The 15427-nt window shown below is 55.7% G+C and overlaps 1 protein-coding gene across 1 annotated transcript; it reads right to left on the bottom strand.

Moving 5' to 3' along the window:
* Positions 1 to 5980: 5980 nt before the first annotated feature.
* LOC131830504 (homeobox protein MSX-3-like) lies at positions 5981 to 7370 on the bottom strand. Its single transcript, XM_059172750.1, has 2 exons — positions 7074 to 7370; positions 5981 to 6437 (listed from the first exon to the last, which is right to left on the bottom strand). Exons 1-2 carry the CDS (start codon positions 7285 to 7287, stop codon positions 6025 to 6027), a joined length of 627 nt encoding a protein of 208 aa, XP_059028733.1. The 5' UTR covers positions 7288 to 7370; the 3' UTR covers positions 5981 to 6024.
* Positions 7371 to 15427: the final 8057 nt, after the last annotated feature.

Raw genomic sequence — 15427 nt, 5'->3', positions numbered from 1 at the left:
TGCCATCCTGGGTGTGGAGCCCACTTTAAAAATTAAAAAGCAACAAGACCAAATGACTCATTACTCACGAGGGACCCTCGGTAAACGTAAGAGGAGTTCCCAGCAGAAGTAATGGAGGCCAGACGATAGGAGGAGAACATATTCCAAGTGCTTCAAGAGAATTCTATATCCAGCAATCAGAATGAAAATAGGGATGTTATTACATACCTAATAGATAGAGGAAGAGCTAGGAAGTAATGTTATGAATAGTTTTATGCTAACAGAGTCAGAGAACTCAGATGAAACAGGTTCCCAGAAAGACAGGCTGAAACCGACCCAAGGAGTGACGGGCAGTCTGAATAGCCCTGTAACCGGTAAAAAGACTAAATTAGTAAACAACAATCTGCCCGTAAAGAAAATCAGAGAAGCTCAGGACCAGTTTCTCTGGTTCTACCAGTTACCTAAAGAATTCATAGCAATTTTTTAAAAAGTCTTCCAAAACATAGCATAGGAGGAAACACTTCCCAACTCCCTTTTGTGAGTCTAGTACTGCTTTGGCATCAGAACCAGACAAGGACACACAAGAAAAGGAAAGCGTAGTCTAATACCTCTTGTGAATACGGATGCAGAGATCCTCAGCAAACATCAACAGACCAAATCAACAACATGTAAAAAGAGTCACACAGCACAGCTACGTGGGATCTAACCCAGGAACGATAGGTCGCTTTAACACCAGAAAATCACCTGGCGTACTACCTCATAGCATAGTATCAATACAATAAAAAACGAAAAGCACTGGTTCATCTCCACTGATACAGAAAAATCATTTGACAAGAACCCAAACCCTTTCATGATAAAAAGACTTCAAAAAACTAAGGTTGGAAGCGACCTTCCTTGGTCTGATAATGGGCATCTGTGAAAGCCCACAGCTCGCGTCATATGTAATGTGAAAGCCTGGATGCTTTCAGGGGCAAGATAAGGACACGTCTGTGCAACATTGTGCTGAGGTTCTAGCCAGGGCAGCGAGGCAAGAAAAAGAAGACGCATCCAGATTTGAAGTAAAAGTATTTCTATTCTCAGAAGACAGGGTCTTGTATATAGAAGATCCTAAGGAACCCACTGAAAAATGATGAAAAGCAGCAAGCTCAACAAGGTTGCAGGGTAAAGGATCAATATACAAAATCAATTATATTTCTACACACGTGCAATGAACAATCCAAAAGTAGAAATAAATGATTTCATTTACAATAGCATCAATAGAAATAACATACTTGGGAATAAATTTTCCCCCAAGTATAAAATGCACGTTCTGAGAGCTGTACAACGTTGCTCAAAGAATGAAAGGTCTAAAGAATTGGAGGAAATTTCGTTCTTGTGATTGGAAGACTCGATGTCGTTAAAATGGCAATATTCCCCGATCTACAGAGGTAGAGCGGTCTCCATCAGAATCCCTGTGGGTTTCTTCGTGGAAATTAATGTGCTCGATTCTAAAATTCCTACGGAGTTGCAAGGGACCCAGAACAGCCAAAACAATCTTGACAGATAACAAAATTTCGCAGTTTCAAAACTTACTACAAAGTAACAGTAACCATGACACTGCGGTACCTGCAGAAAGACACACGGATTAATGGGATAGAATTGAGAGTCTGGAAACAAACACGCACACCTGTGGCCAACTGGTGGGGACAGAATGATCTTCCCAACACATGGTACCAGGAGAGCTGCACGTGCACATGCCAGAGAAGGGGCACCTGAGAAATGAAAGTACATGTCCACACAGAACTCCACACGCTACTCTAGTAGTCGAAATGAAAGTACGTGTCCACACAGAACTCCACACGCTACTCTAGTAGTCGAAAGGTGGAAACAACCCAAAGGTCCGTCATCTGACGATGGATAAACACATGTGGTGTATTCAAATGATGAAATATTCTTTGGCCATAAAAAGGAATGAAGCAATTACCTGCTCTGACACAGAAGGGCCTCGAAAACATGACTCTGGGGGAGCCTGGGTGGTTCAGTGGGTTGAGCCGCTGCCTTCGGCTCGGGTCATGATCTCGGAGTCCTGGGATCGAGTCCCGCATCGGGCTCTCTGCTCGGCGGAGAGCCTGCTTCCCTCTCTCTCTCTGCCTGCCTCTCCATCTACTTGTGATTTCTCTCTGTCAAATAAATAAATAAAATCTTTAAAAAAAAAAAAAAAAAAAAAAAAAAAAAAAAAAAAGAAAACATGACTCTGAACGGACAAAGCCAGACACACACGCAAACACGCGTGCGGTCCACAGGATAGGATTCCATCTCCAGAAACGCTTGCGGACACGTCCACAGGGAGGCAGGCGTGTCTGCCTTGTCTCGCGGGCACACCACGTGGCGCCGCTCTCCTGCTGTGCCGTGGGCTTGGTGCTGTTTGCCCGACCGGACTTGAACAGTTACAGCGTCCGTCCGTCATATGTTATCTTTACCATTTGTTTTGTTTTGGTTTTTTGCGTAAATGTGTCAAATCTCCCCTCTCCCAGGCTTATTCTAGGAATTCACACTACGGTCAACATTGGAGAATCTTTACCACATTAACAGACTGAGGGAAACACATCATCTCCATCAATATATGCAGGAAAAGAATCTGAATAAAGTACCACATTCACTGACGATAGAAGTTTGCATCAGTTGCAGAAGCGAACCGCAGTCACCTGGACAAGGTGTTTCAAAAAACCACCACATGCATATTATGCTCACAGTGAAGTGTTAAAAGTACTTCCTTTAAAAATCAAGAATGCGACCAAGAGGCCCCTTCTGGCAGCTTCCGTGCACACCGAGGCCGGAGGCACTAGCTGCCCAGTGACAGAAAAGAGCTAAGGTACGTCCCATTGTGCGTGCTTTCAGCTCCGTCCGTGGAAACGCCGACACTAAATTGCAACAGAGTAAGAACGCAGGTCTCTCCAGCCCGTGGCCGCCCGCCTCCTGCAGGGTCGCAGGGCCCCAGGCCTCCGGGCAGCGCTCACAGTCCCAAGCGGTAAAGGGGCCTGAGAGAGCAGGGGGTTGTACGTCATTCTGCGTCCTGCACATCTTCAAAGTACAACCTGGAAAAAACCAGCACCCTTGGATGATTAAAGGACTAGTGTCGCCGCTGGGTGTGGGTTTCAGATGCTCGCCTCGCACACGCCGAGCTCCTTCCCCCCAACCCGCGCCGCCTCTGCGGCCGAGCGCGGAGCTTCCCGCGTTGTGTCCGCTTCAGCTCGTTCATAACGGCCTCGTCGGCGGAAGACGTCAGTGCGGAGCACCAGCAGCAGCAAAACTGTCCCTTCAAGGGGGGAGACCCCACTTCCGTAGACATCAGAATGACAGCATGAGCTCTCGAGGCCATCCAGACAGCTTCACGTATCGTCAGGCCGAAGAAACAGTGCAGCCCGTCTGCCCAAAGACGCCGCCTGAACACACAGACACTGGGGCCTGGGCAGGTCCTGGGGCCACAAAGAAGCCGCGGGGGAGCCCCCCGGAGCACGTGCCTGCATCTCAGGACGCAGAGATGGTGGCGTTCTTTAGCAATCACTGCACCTGATGGGAAGTAGTGTGCCCTTGTCACCTGACGCCTTGTAGTGCAAACACAACTGTGAAGTCACATGTCCTGGTGGGAACGGTAGATGCCACCCCACTGCCCAGCTTAAGAAGGACCCTGGGGTCCCATTTCCAGAAGTCCCATGAGGAGCCTCTGCCCTCTAGGCAACAGCTTCTTTGTGATCATTGGGACCCGCGGTCAGACGGCGGGAGTCCCTCCCAGAGAAATACTGGAACAGAATGGTCCTTGTCCTCCTTCTGTGGACTCACAGACAGGGGACCTGTGGCTGGGCGTCCACGTCGGGGATGGGCCGAGAGCAGCACCCTTAACACAGAGAGGGCAGGGTTGTGGCAGGGGCTCCAAGAGTTGCCTGTGCTGGGGAGGTGCCCGAGAACCAGAGTGAATGAGCCCGACTGGCCCGAACCCAGCCACTGGACCAGCAGGACACTGACTTGGGAGTCTCAGGGCCAAGTCCCAAGGCTTGGTGGCCTTTGGGCCACCCAGACCAGCCAGGCCTATGATTACACCACTTGTTTAATGAGATTGATGGGACACCCAGGCTGGCTCAGTCTCCACAGTCCCAGCACCTACTTTCACCCCTACCGGAGTCATCCACAATCCACACCATTGCACGGCTCGACCCATTCTTGGCCCCCGCAAAGAGGTGTGGTTGGCCTTGAACGGCGCTCCTCTCCCCCTCATCTGGTTGGTCTCCCAAGGGCAGGGCTGGTATCTCTGAGTCCACCAGCAGTAGCTGGGCATGGAACACATGTGAAGGCACAGACCGGGGTGGGGCAGGACTTCGGAGATCAGGGTGTCTGTCCCAAGACGAGGGTGGCAGAGGCCCCAGGCCTCCGTGCAGGTTCCTGATGGGTCAACCCTTCCATGTTTGCTCTGGCAAGCTTGGGACACCCTCTGGGCCTCTGAGAACTTCCATCAGAGACGCACTGGCTGGAAGAGAGACCAGCACGTCCACACGGCTTGGGGATCTGGCCCAGGACATGCAGGAACCTGAGCCCTCTGAGAGAGAAGGCAAACAGGCAGCAAGCAAGTCTCAGGAGGAGGGACAGTCCCTGCCCAAGGCAGTAGCCCTCTCCAGAACAGCAGACAGACTTGGTCTTGACAAGCAACAAGGGTGCCAGGCTAGTGGGCCGTTGACCAGGCAGGTGTTTTGGGCTTTAAAATCCATCGTGAATTCTCATTTCCCTGACACATAGGGAGAGTAATCGCTACTAATAGGCAAGTTCATGCACTATGAGGACTTTCGGGAGCCTCCTGCTCAGTAAAACCAGGTCCTCCCCCTCCTGGGGCTGGCAGCACCCCAGTCCGGGGCAACCACCCTGCGTCCTGTCTGGAGGGAAAGGCTTGGAATCCCCCCACCCTGTGGTCTGGGTAGGCAGTGCGCAGGGCGGGCGGGGCCAGAGGGAGCTGCTGCAGCCCCAAGCCACAGCGAGGGCAGGAAAAACGGGCCCTGTGGGTCTTTGTGGGCCCCTTCAGCAGCCCCCTGGGCCGAGGCTGAGTGTTGGGGACGCTGAGAGGGACACCATCGGCTTCCTTAACCCAGTTCCTGGGTTAGTAAAGCCGCGGTGGCGGCTGAGCCGCTGGTCCCTGGCCATCACCCCCTCCGCCCCTGCTGGGCAGGCAGGTGGACCAACAGGACCAAAACTCGGAGCTGCAGGTCCTGCGACCAGGGCAGCGCCAGGGGCAGGTTCATCCCCATTCCTGCGCCCCCCCCCCCCAGTGCGCCGCCCCCGCAGGGCTACACTTGCCACAGGCGCTCACCCGCACGCATTCACTCACACACACACACGCACACGCGCACACATTTACACACACACACACACACACACACACACTCCTACAGACAGCATTTCGTCCAAGGCTGCAGGGCCTTCTCCATGAAAACAGTAATTTGTGGGCAAAATCCCTAAAATAAGTGTGAACTTTGGTCAGGATGGCAACAAACCTGGTCAGTGGAAGTAACTAGTAAGTTCATTTAACACTCCTGGCACCAAACTATTCTCAGCTCCTTCTTCCGGCCTCAGTTTCTTGCCGAAGCCCCAAATCATGGAGCCAGTTCTGGGTGTCCTGTTTAAGATAGGAAGGGTGCAGGAGACACGCTGCAGAGCAAACCTCAGAACGCCTCACTAGCTGCTTTGCCCAAAATGGGAAGCTCTGCGGTGGCCCCTTCCGAGGACTCGGGATGAAGCTGCCCTGTTCCCTGCAGAGAAGTTTGTAGGAATGTGGTTGTTTGAAAGATCCGTGAGATACCCCAAGTAAGCTCGAGGCATCAGTCATACATGTATTAACAATAGCAGAAACATAAAAACTGAAAAACCAAACAGAACAAGAAGTGCAGGGGGGGGGCTCCCCAGAGCAGCAGTTCCACGAGACACCACGCTGCGGGCCGGCGCCCCTGGCGCGGGGGACCCACCTCGCAGGCCCCTCCGGGGAAGCCAGCAGCTCCCTGCCCGCGCCCTCCCTCCCCGCTTGACCTAGGACAGGTAATACATGCGGTAGGCAGCGACCGGCGCGGCGAGGAGTCCCGGCACCCGAGGCAGGGTGCCGGCTGCGCTCGCGGACCTGGCTGGGGAGCCAGGCAGGGGCGCGCCCAGGGCGACGGGCAGGGCGAAGGCAGGCAGCAGCGGCTCGGCCGCCAGCTTGAGCTTCTCCAGCTCCGAGTTCTGCAGCCTCTCGGCCTTGGCGCGGCGGTTCTGAAACCAGATCTTGACCTGCGTCTCCGAGAGCCTCAGGCTGCTGGAAAACTCGGCGCGCTCGGCGACGGACAGGTACCGCTGCTGGCGGAACTTGCGCTCCAGCGCCAGCAGCTGCGCGGCGGTGAAGGGAGTCCGCGGCTGGCGGTTGGTCTTGTGTTTTCGGAGGGTGCAGGGTGGAGGGCTGGGGGCGCCTGCGAGGAGAGAAAAGCACAAAGCGGGCGCTCAGACGCCAGCAGCGCGCGCCTCTTTCCGACACTTTCGAGTCCCCGCAAAGGCTGGTTACCTCTGCAAGTGTCGGCCCTGAGGGAAGTCGACACCCCAGAAGCCCCTGGGGCCAGAGAACAAGGCATCAGGGAGACCGTGTGCGCGCGGGCGGGGCGGTGGGCACTGGACTCGAGCTCTGCTCCTCAAGTCGGCTGCCCCGCACGCCGGGGAGGTTAACTCTGCCCATTTGGAGAAGCGAGAAGCTTGGGCGGGAGGCGGCCGCAAGAACCGAGCGGCTCTCGGGGGGATTCGGCCAAGCGGAAGTTAAGCATCGCGGGGACGGACGGGGTCGGGGGATGCTTGGGCCGGGAAGCTCTGAGCCCCAAAGCCGCGGGCTCACGGGTTTCGGACTCTGCCTCGGGGCTGGCGTGGGCCGCAGGAGCCGCTGCGGGCTGGCGGGGCGCGAGGCCTCGGGTGGGCTCGTTTCTCTTTGCCCCCAGCCAGGCGCCTTAGCCGCTACGTTGCGAAGTTAAGAGCGACGGCGCCCTTCCCGCGCTGGTCCTCCGAGCCTGGGCCGAATGAGGGCTTCTCTCGCTGCCCTGACCGTGCGACAGGGCACTTACGTGGGGAGGACGAGCGGGCAGCCCTCGGGAACCAGGCCCAGGGCTCCGCGGTGCCCCGTGGCCTCTCCTCCCGGAGCTCTTCGGGCTCCGAGTCCAGCCCGCGCTCCGCCTCCAGCAGCGACTCGACGCTAAAGGGCAGCGGGCCGGGCCCCGCGCGCCCGCCGCCGCACGTCTGCAGTCCAGCGGGGTTCATGCCGAGCGACGCCGGGGCCATGCGCAGGCCGGCGGGCGCAGGACTGGCGGGGCCCGGCAGACACGACGAGAGGGTCGCGCTCAGCAAGGTTGCCGAGGGCCTGGCGGCGCCCGCGCGCTCGGGACCCTTTAAGGAGGCGGTGTCCCTTTCATGCGCCGCCATCCAATCGCTGCGGCCGCGGCAGCGTGAGCCTGGGTGTCCATTGGCTTCGTTGACCTGGGGGGAGGGGGGCGGGATGGACAGGGAGGGGAGGGTCCGCCGCTTAGGACCCTAAGCCCCAGGTCCCCGCCGGCTTGGCGCCCGCCGGCCTCTCCCGGAGCTCTGCCGGCCGGGCCCGCGCTCCTTCTGCCCAGGAAGTGCCTGGGACACCCAGGGAGCACTGGCCCTGGGTGGGAGCTGGCCCCAGGTTCCCCAAAGGGAGGACTCGACGGCGGGCGCAATCGAGGGGAACACGGGCCTTGACAGCGCAGATCCTGCGAGCGGAGAGGGCTGCACCATCGGAGGCCATGCCGTCCCCCTGTGGCTCGCCCGCTCTTCTCCTGCGCCCCAGCCCGGACCCGGAGCCCTCGGCGCCTGCTACTTTGGCCCCAGCGCTCACTCTCAACCCTGGGGCCGCATATGATGGATCCGCGGCCTGAACTGGCGACTCTGCTTCCCTCCCCTTGAAGTTGCCTTGGCCCTGGATGGTTTTTCAGTCACCTGTGACTGCGCGGCACCCTCCCGGGCGGGGGTCAACCGTCGCACTGCCCGAGTGTCCCAGGGTCCGGCCCTAGGAGCCGCCTGCCAGGCGCGTCCAAGGTCCTTGGGCGGGGCCTGCGGCTGCCGGGAGGGTGGCAGAGGGCACCCTCTTACCCGCCTCGGGCGCCGGGCTTGAGACACAGGCAGCCCCCCCCCCGCCCCCGTTCCGCACTTGTTCACCCTTATCTCCCAGGTCGCGGGACCTGGGACCTGGCACCAAGGAAAGGTCCCCGGAGAGGGACCTCCCCCGCTTCCGACCCATCCCTGGAGATGCTTCTGGGGGGCCCCCAGCCGCCAGCCCCGCAAACCCCGTGAGCCCAGGGCCCGCCAAACACCTGTGCTTCTTCAGAGCACCTTTCCAAAACTGGACCAATCTTTGGTTTAAAAACCTTCTTGGGTGCTGTAGGCCTCCCTCTGCAGTCTCTCCCTGAAGTTTTAGAACAAATCACGAGATTGGTTTGCAGGAGGCTTTACGTCTGATTACTGTCCCAGAACACAGGAGCAACAACCTGGATCGATATATATTTATTTTTGAAAAACCAAAGTTGATTTCCTGAAATCCAGTTTTGGGGACAGTTAACTCTCTGGCTCAGCCAGAGAAATACAATTAGAATTTTTTTCTCCATTAATTCGAATTTAGAAGTGCGGCTGACAGGACCTGGGACCCGCTGGGCAGTGAGGCCTGGTGTCTGTGCCGAGGGCGGCTCTCCAACCTGAGACGGGCTGCCTCCTTCCGATGTAGTAAGGGTGCTGAGTTGAATGGAGTAAATTGCATCACGAAAGCACTTTCTTTGAAGGACTCTCTCCTGGTAGCTTGTCTTTAGCAAGCCACAATCACAATTGTGTTTGAAGAAGAATTTTTTTTTTAAGTTTTTAAAAAGATTTTATTTGTTTATTTATTTGAGACAGAGACAGTGAGAGAGAGCATGAGCGGGAGAAGGTCAGAGGGAGAAACAAACTCCCCACGGAGCTGGGAGCCTGATGTGGGCCTCGATCCCGGGACTCCGGGACTGTGACCTGAGCCGAAGGCAGTTGCCCAACCAACCGAGCCCCCCAGCTGCCCGAAGAAGAACTTTAAGGAGGGTAACAGCCAGCTGCCCCAGGTCTGCCCAGCTCCCTCCGAAGGTGGGGTCTGGTGGGTGAGGTGGGAGTCTGTGCTGGGGTTTGGCTGGGCTCGGGGTGGGGAGTGAGTCTCAGGGCCAGATGCAGCCCCAAGATTCTGGGACATCTTTCCTTCCCTGGGGTGTCCAAACTGGTATTCGTCCTGGCAGGGCAAGGCTGGGCCAGTGCTGACCAGGCCCCTGCCTGGCATGGGTTCCAGCAAAGTGGCAGAGAAGAGAGGGAAGATGTGGGGGCTGGGGAGAGCCTCCAGGTCTGGACGTGAAGATCCGGGCCCTGGCACTCAGCACAAACAGGTTTCCAGCAGGGCAGTGTGTCCTCAGACCCCCCAGGGCCTGGCGGCAGAGGAACAAGTGGGGAGGGCTGAGAAGGGACCCCGTTGCTGCCAATGTAGTGACTTTGGAGCTAGAAACCCATGTCTTGTGTGTGAAGAAAGACGAGACACTGTCTCTGGCCACCAGGAGAGACGCTGGGGCCCATTCTCTGGCCCCGCCCGCCCCCACCCAAGCCCGGGCCTCCCTCCCAGGCTCCTTAGCTCCAGGTGCTCAGCCCATCTGCACCGCCCCTGAGGTGGGACGTGTTCTCAGGTGTCTCTACCCTGAGAAACTGGGTGCAGAGTGCCAGCTGAGCACACCCAGTGCAGGACCCCGTGCACTAGCAACGGTCCACACCGAGACTGGCTGTCTGCCTGCTGTCAGCCCCCTGAGACCTAACTGTGCTGGCCGGAGACTCCGGACGCCAGGGCTGGGGGGGGGGCCGGGCTCCTGAGGACAGAGGAGGTTCCTTCCAGGCCAGGAGAGCTTCTCAGACAGGAGTGGGGCTTCTTCTCACTTCCACCAGGCCCCAGATGCTGCCTCTGTGCACCTTCTCTCTCTCTCTCTGACATCTCCCTCTCTGTGCCTCCCTGTCTTTCTGCATCTGTCTCTCTGTCTGTACTCTGGCTCTCCTGTCACCCTGGCATTGGCTGGGCTGATGAACAGATGTGACCCATTCACCCACGGGGCCTGGGCACAAAGGCAGGGCCTCAGGGCATACTGAGAGCACAATGGCAGAGCGGCCAAAAGGGAGAAGCAGATGCAGGACCCCATCCCGGAACCCTAGATCGCAACCTGACCAAAGGCAGAGACGCTCAACCGACTGAGCCACCCAGGTGCCCCAAAAGTCCGTGGAGAGCGGGGACAAGCCAGAGGAGGATGAGTGCAGGACGGTTTTGGAAACGGGAGCCAGGCTGCCCCTCCAGGCTCGGCACTGCTCAGCTCCAAGGCCCCAGAGGCAGCCGTCGTTAAACCCAGGGCCTCGGGCTCCTGCTCTCAGCCAGGCTGGGCAGGGCTGGACGGTGGCATGTCAGGGACCTGAGCCCTGCAGGAGTGTGTGGGCGCCGGCTGTGTGGGCAGCCTGGGCTCAGCAGCACTGCGGCCCTCAAGGCACTGGCTGTCGGTTCCAACCGCTTCATGGTTTCCAGGCTCCTGCTTCGCGGGGGCCCCCCAATCTTATTGTTTCCTTTCCTCTACTGGGCTTGGGTTCTGTTTGCTCGTTTTGGGTTTCTTAAGGGGGATACTGAGTCATTGATCTTCAAACCTGTCTTCCTGTCTAATAGAACGTCCCGTGCTGCAGACTTTCCGGAGTACAGCTGTGGAGACATCCTGCAATTGGAATGTTTTCACTCAGTTCCAAACACTAACTTTGCTTTCGCTTTCTTCTTTGACCCAGGGTCACTTACAAGTGTGTCATTCAGCTCCTCAGCTTTTGGGGCATTTTTCAGGGATGTTTCTAAATGGACTTTCAGTTTACTTCTGGTGAGGTCAGGGACGCACTGGGACATGAGTCCTTTTCCATTTAGAGACTTGTGTTATGGCCCCAAATATGGTCTATCCTGGCCAATGTTCTGTTGCCTCAAAAAGACCGTGGGTTCATCTGTGGCAGAGAAGGGCGTCCAGAGAACGTCAGCTGGGTCGTTTGGATGCAGCACGCATGACGACAGCCGTGCAGGCGTTCTGCCTGCTTGTTTAATCAGTTACTGAGAGCAAACTGAAGGCTGCAACAGTCACTGTGGGTTTGATTTCTCTTTGCGGTTCTACCATTTCTTTAAAAAAATATTTATTTATTTGAGAGAGAGAGAGAATGAGACAGAGCACAAGCAGGTAGAGACGTAGGCAGAGAGAGGGAGGAGCAGGCTCCCCGCTGAGCAGGGACCCCCCCCCCCAACACGGGGCTGCACCCCAGACCCCTGGGATCATGACCTGAGATGAAGGCAGACGCTCAACCGACTGAGCCCCCCAGGCGCCCCTGGTTCTACCATTTTACTTAGTATATTTTGAAGCTGTCTTGTTCGTTGCGTAAGTGTTTAAGATTGTAGTATAGACCCTCAGGCTTTCTTCTAACCAGTGTTAGTACAGGATATCTTTTCTATGCTTTTACTTTTAATATAGTTGTGTCTTTAAAAAGTGTTATGTGTGTGTGTGTTTTAAAGATCTTATCTATTTGACAGCGAGGGACACATCGGGAGAGGGGACACAAGCAGGGGGAGTGGGAGAGGGAGAAGCAGCCTCCCCGCTGAGAAGGGACCCTGATGGGGGATCATGACCTGAGCCCAAGGCAGATGCTTAAAGACTGAGCCACCTGGTGTCCCTAAAAAACGCCTTGTGGGGGCACCTGGGTGGCTCAGATGGTTGACCCCATGCCTTCTGCTCGAGTCATGATCCCAGAGTGCCGGGATGGAGCTCCAGGTCAGGCTCCTGGCCTCGGGGAGTCTGCCCTGCCGCTCCCCCCACCTGCTTGGCCTCGGGGTCTGCCCTGCCGCTCCCCCCCGCCTGCTCTCCTTCTTTCTCTTGCTGAAATAAAGAAGTAAAAAAAAATCCGTAAAAAGAACTAACAACATAAAATAAGTGGTGCTTCGGGTAGGCTACGGGCCGTCAGGTCTGGCCCTTCTGCACGTTGTCTGTGCCTCTTTACGGGGAGGGGAGACGGTCACCCTCCTGCGCTCACTGCTGCGCCTCCACCAAGTCTGTCCCCCCATCACCTCGCAAGTCCCCATCACCTCGCAAGTCCCCGTCACCTCGCAAGTCCCCGCTCGCTGCTGTCCCACTTTTCCTTCCTTCCGGGTCATTTGAATTTCTTCACGACTCCAGCATATTTCCTGTGTCGGTTTATTGGCTGTGACTCTTTTATGATTGTCACTTTAGGGGCTGCTGTAAGGGCGACAGTAACGTATTCCGATTACGACAACTTGACTGCTAGTGGCATCGTCCTTTTCTGTCTGGTGTGGGAACTTTTCCGGAGTGTTGGGTGTCTTCATCTGTCCTTCGAGGCCCTGGGGCTCCTGCTGTCACACCTTTTACTTCCATGTCTCGTAGACACTGACATCATTTCTGTTTAAAGGGTCAGTTAACTTTTAAAGAGGTTTGAAGAGAAAGAAAACTACCTCTTCTAACCCTTCACACCGGTACGACTTCCGGCGCTCTTCACCTGTTTGGGTTCATTTCTACTCCCTCTGTTGCCGCTGTCCCGTGTAAGGGCTTTCTTCAGTGTTTCTTGTAGTGTAGGTCTGCAGATAAACTCTTCTTCCAGGTTCTGTATGTCTGAAAACATGTTTCTTTCCCCTACGATCTTGAAAGATATCTTCCTGGGAGCAGAACTGTGACTTGACAGGTCAAAGTGAACATGTTGTCCTCTTTACTGTCTGAGTTGTCCCCAGTGGGACATCTGTCATGGACGTTTGCCATCTTTGCTTCTGCATGTATAAGGTGTCTTTTCTCTCTGGCTACTTTTTTTTTTTTTTTTTAAGATTTTGTTTATCTATCTGACAGAGAGATACACAGCGAGACAGGGAACACAAGCAGGGGGAGTGGGAGAGGGAGAAGCAGGCTCCCGCTGAGCAGGGGGCCCGTTGTGGGGCTCGATCACAGGACCCTGGGATCATGACCTGAGTGGGAGCCAGGTGCCCCTCTCTGGCTACTTTTAAGATTTTTTTTTTAAAGATTTTATTTATTTATTTGACAGACAGAGATCACAAGCAGGCAGAGAGGCAGACAGAGAGAGAGGAGGAAGCAGGCTTCCCGCTGAGCAGGGAGCCCGATGCGGGCCTCGATCCCAGGACCCTGAGATCATGACCTGAGCCGAAGACAGAGGCTTTAACCCACTGAGCCACCCACGTGCCCCTACTCTTAAGATTTTATCGGCTCAGTGGGTTAAAGCCTCTGCCTTCGACTCGGGTCATGGTCCCAGGGTTCTGGGATCGAGCCCCACATCGGGCTTTCTGTTCGGCGGGGAGCCTGCTTCCTCCCCTCTCTCTCTCGGCCTGCCTCTCTGCCTACTTGTGATCTCTGTCTGTCAAATAAATAAATAAAATATTTAAAAAAAAAAAAAAAGATTTTATCTTTATCATTAGTTTTGAGCAATATGGTTATGATGGACTTTGGGGGGATTCTATTGATGTTTCTTCTGCTTGGTTTTTGTTGATCTTCCTGGATCTGCAAGTTTAGGAAAAATTAGGAAAATCGTCAGCCATTATTCAGTGATATTTCTTGACGTCCTCCGCACGCATCGATCACACGCATCTTGAGCCTCTTGAAGTCGTTCTATGGCTCCATCCTTTAAAAAGTTACCTATTTTGGGGCGTCTGGGTGGCTCAGTGGGTTAAACCTCTGCCTTGGGCTCAGGTCATGGTCTCAGGGTCCTGGGATCAAGCCCCGCATCGGGCTCTCTGCTCAGCGGGAAGCCTGCTTCCTCCTCTCTCTCTGCCTGCCTCTCTGCTTACTTGTGATCTCTCTCTGTCAAATAAATAAATATAATCTTTAAAAAAAAATTTTTTTTTTAAAGTTACCTTTTTCCTTTTTGAGGGGGAGCTATTTCCTAGTACCATCTTCAAGTTCACTAACCCTTTTCTTCTGTGATGTCTGTTCTGCCATTGATGTGTTTTGTTACTTGTTTTGGTTTTGTTTTAGCCCAGATGTGGCAGTTTTCATCTCAAGACATTCTACTTGGGTCTTTTGACACGTGTCACGTCTCTACCCACTGTTCCAAGCAGTGAGAGCTTGTTACAGTAACTGCTACGCCAAGTGCTTCATCCGTTTCAGGTTTTGGTCAGTTTTGATATTTCTTTTCACTAGGGTCATATTTTACTGCTTTTTGCTTCTTGGTAGTATTTTATTAGATGTTACACTTTATGAATTTACCTTGTTGGCGAGTGGACAGTTTCACTGTCATTTCCTGGAAATGCCCTTGAGTTTTGCTCTGGGATGTGGGTAAGTTGTCTGGAAATGGTTGGTCCTTTCGAGTACTTTTTGATTTCTCAGGCAGGTCTGGAGCTGTGCTCACCCAAGACTACTCCCCCAACTGAGGCAGGGCCCTCTGTCCCCCTGCCTAGACCCCACGGACCATGGGGTTTTCCAGCTAACTGGTGGGAACAGGTGCGCTGCCCAGACCTGAGTATCAGGACCCTCTGGCTGAGAAGGAGCTGGTGGGGGTGGCCTGGAAAGGGCGGGAGGCCTTTGTGGGTGCAGTGTGGGGAGCGATGGGCAAGCGGGGCGCGGGGCTGTGGGACGCTGTGGGCCTCCTCCAGCCGCCGTGTGGTCTGCGAGTGTACTGTGAGGACTCCGGAGCTGCGGGGGAAGGGACAGTCTGGAGCTTGGGGTCATGGCCGGGACTCCTGAGCCATAGCCCTCACTCCCGGACAAAGTGAGGGAAGCAGAAGGCAAACGGGCCAGGTTCAGAGCCTCCCTGCTTCCTTGGTGCTGCCCAGGAGTCTGCACCTCGGCTCACCCACAGGGGTGGGGGCGCCCGTGCGCAGGGGGTGATGTGCAAGGGCAGCCGCCCTGGTCTACCGCAGGCCGCCAGGTGTTCTCCCACACCCCCTACCCCTGTCAGCTCACTGCTCAAGGGACGGCCACGCAGTGGTCGCTGCGCAGGAGCCTGGGTGAAGAAGGTGACCTCCCAGACCCCACCTGAGGGAGAGACAGAGGGGTACTCTTCGGCCGGCCCCCACCATGGGGAAGTTAGAGGGTGGGGTTGGGCTAGGGCCACGTGCACCCCTGCCCAGAGGCCTTCGAGGAGCCCCCAGCCATCCCGAGAGTGCCCCCGCCCCGCTCCCAAGCACGGGGTGCCGTCGGGGGGCGGCGCTTGCAGGCACTCGGAGCACCTTGACCTGGGAAGGCTGCACCCATGTGTCTGCCCTGGGCGCCGGCCCTGTAACTGCGGGGAGTCAGGGGCTCGTCTGGGCGCAGTCTCCCAGGCGTGGCCGCACAATGCGGGATGAGAGTTCAACGCGCCTGAATAATCAGGTGGTACCTTTCAGGGACAATGGGTG

This window comes from Mustela lutreola, chromosome 4 (assembly GCF_030435805.1).
Source record: "Mustela lutreola isolate mMusLut2 chromosome 4, mMusLut2.pri, whole genome shotgun sequence".
In the NCBI taxonomy this organism is placed as follows: Eukaryota; Metazoa; Chordata; class Mammalia; order Carnivora; family Mustelidae; genus Mustela; species Mustela lutreola.
This window is presented reverse-complemented; position numbering and strand designations above follow the sequence as displayed.

Bases quoted from the DNA above. Each gene is read 5' to 3' on its own strand.
- LOC131830504 (XM_059172750.1), bottom strand. From the start codon at position 7,287: ATGGCCCCGGCGTCGCTCGGCATGAACCCCGCTGGACTGCAGACGTGC. The intron at 6,438-7,073 runs GTAAGTGCCCTG...CTCTCCTCGCAG, and splicing joins TGCCCGCTCGTCCTCCCCAC to GCGCCCCCAGCCCTCCACCC.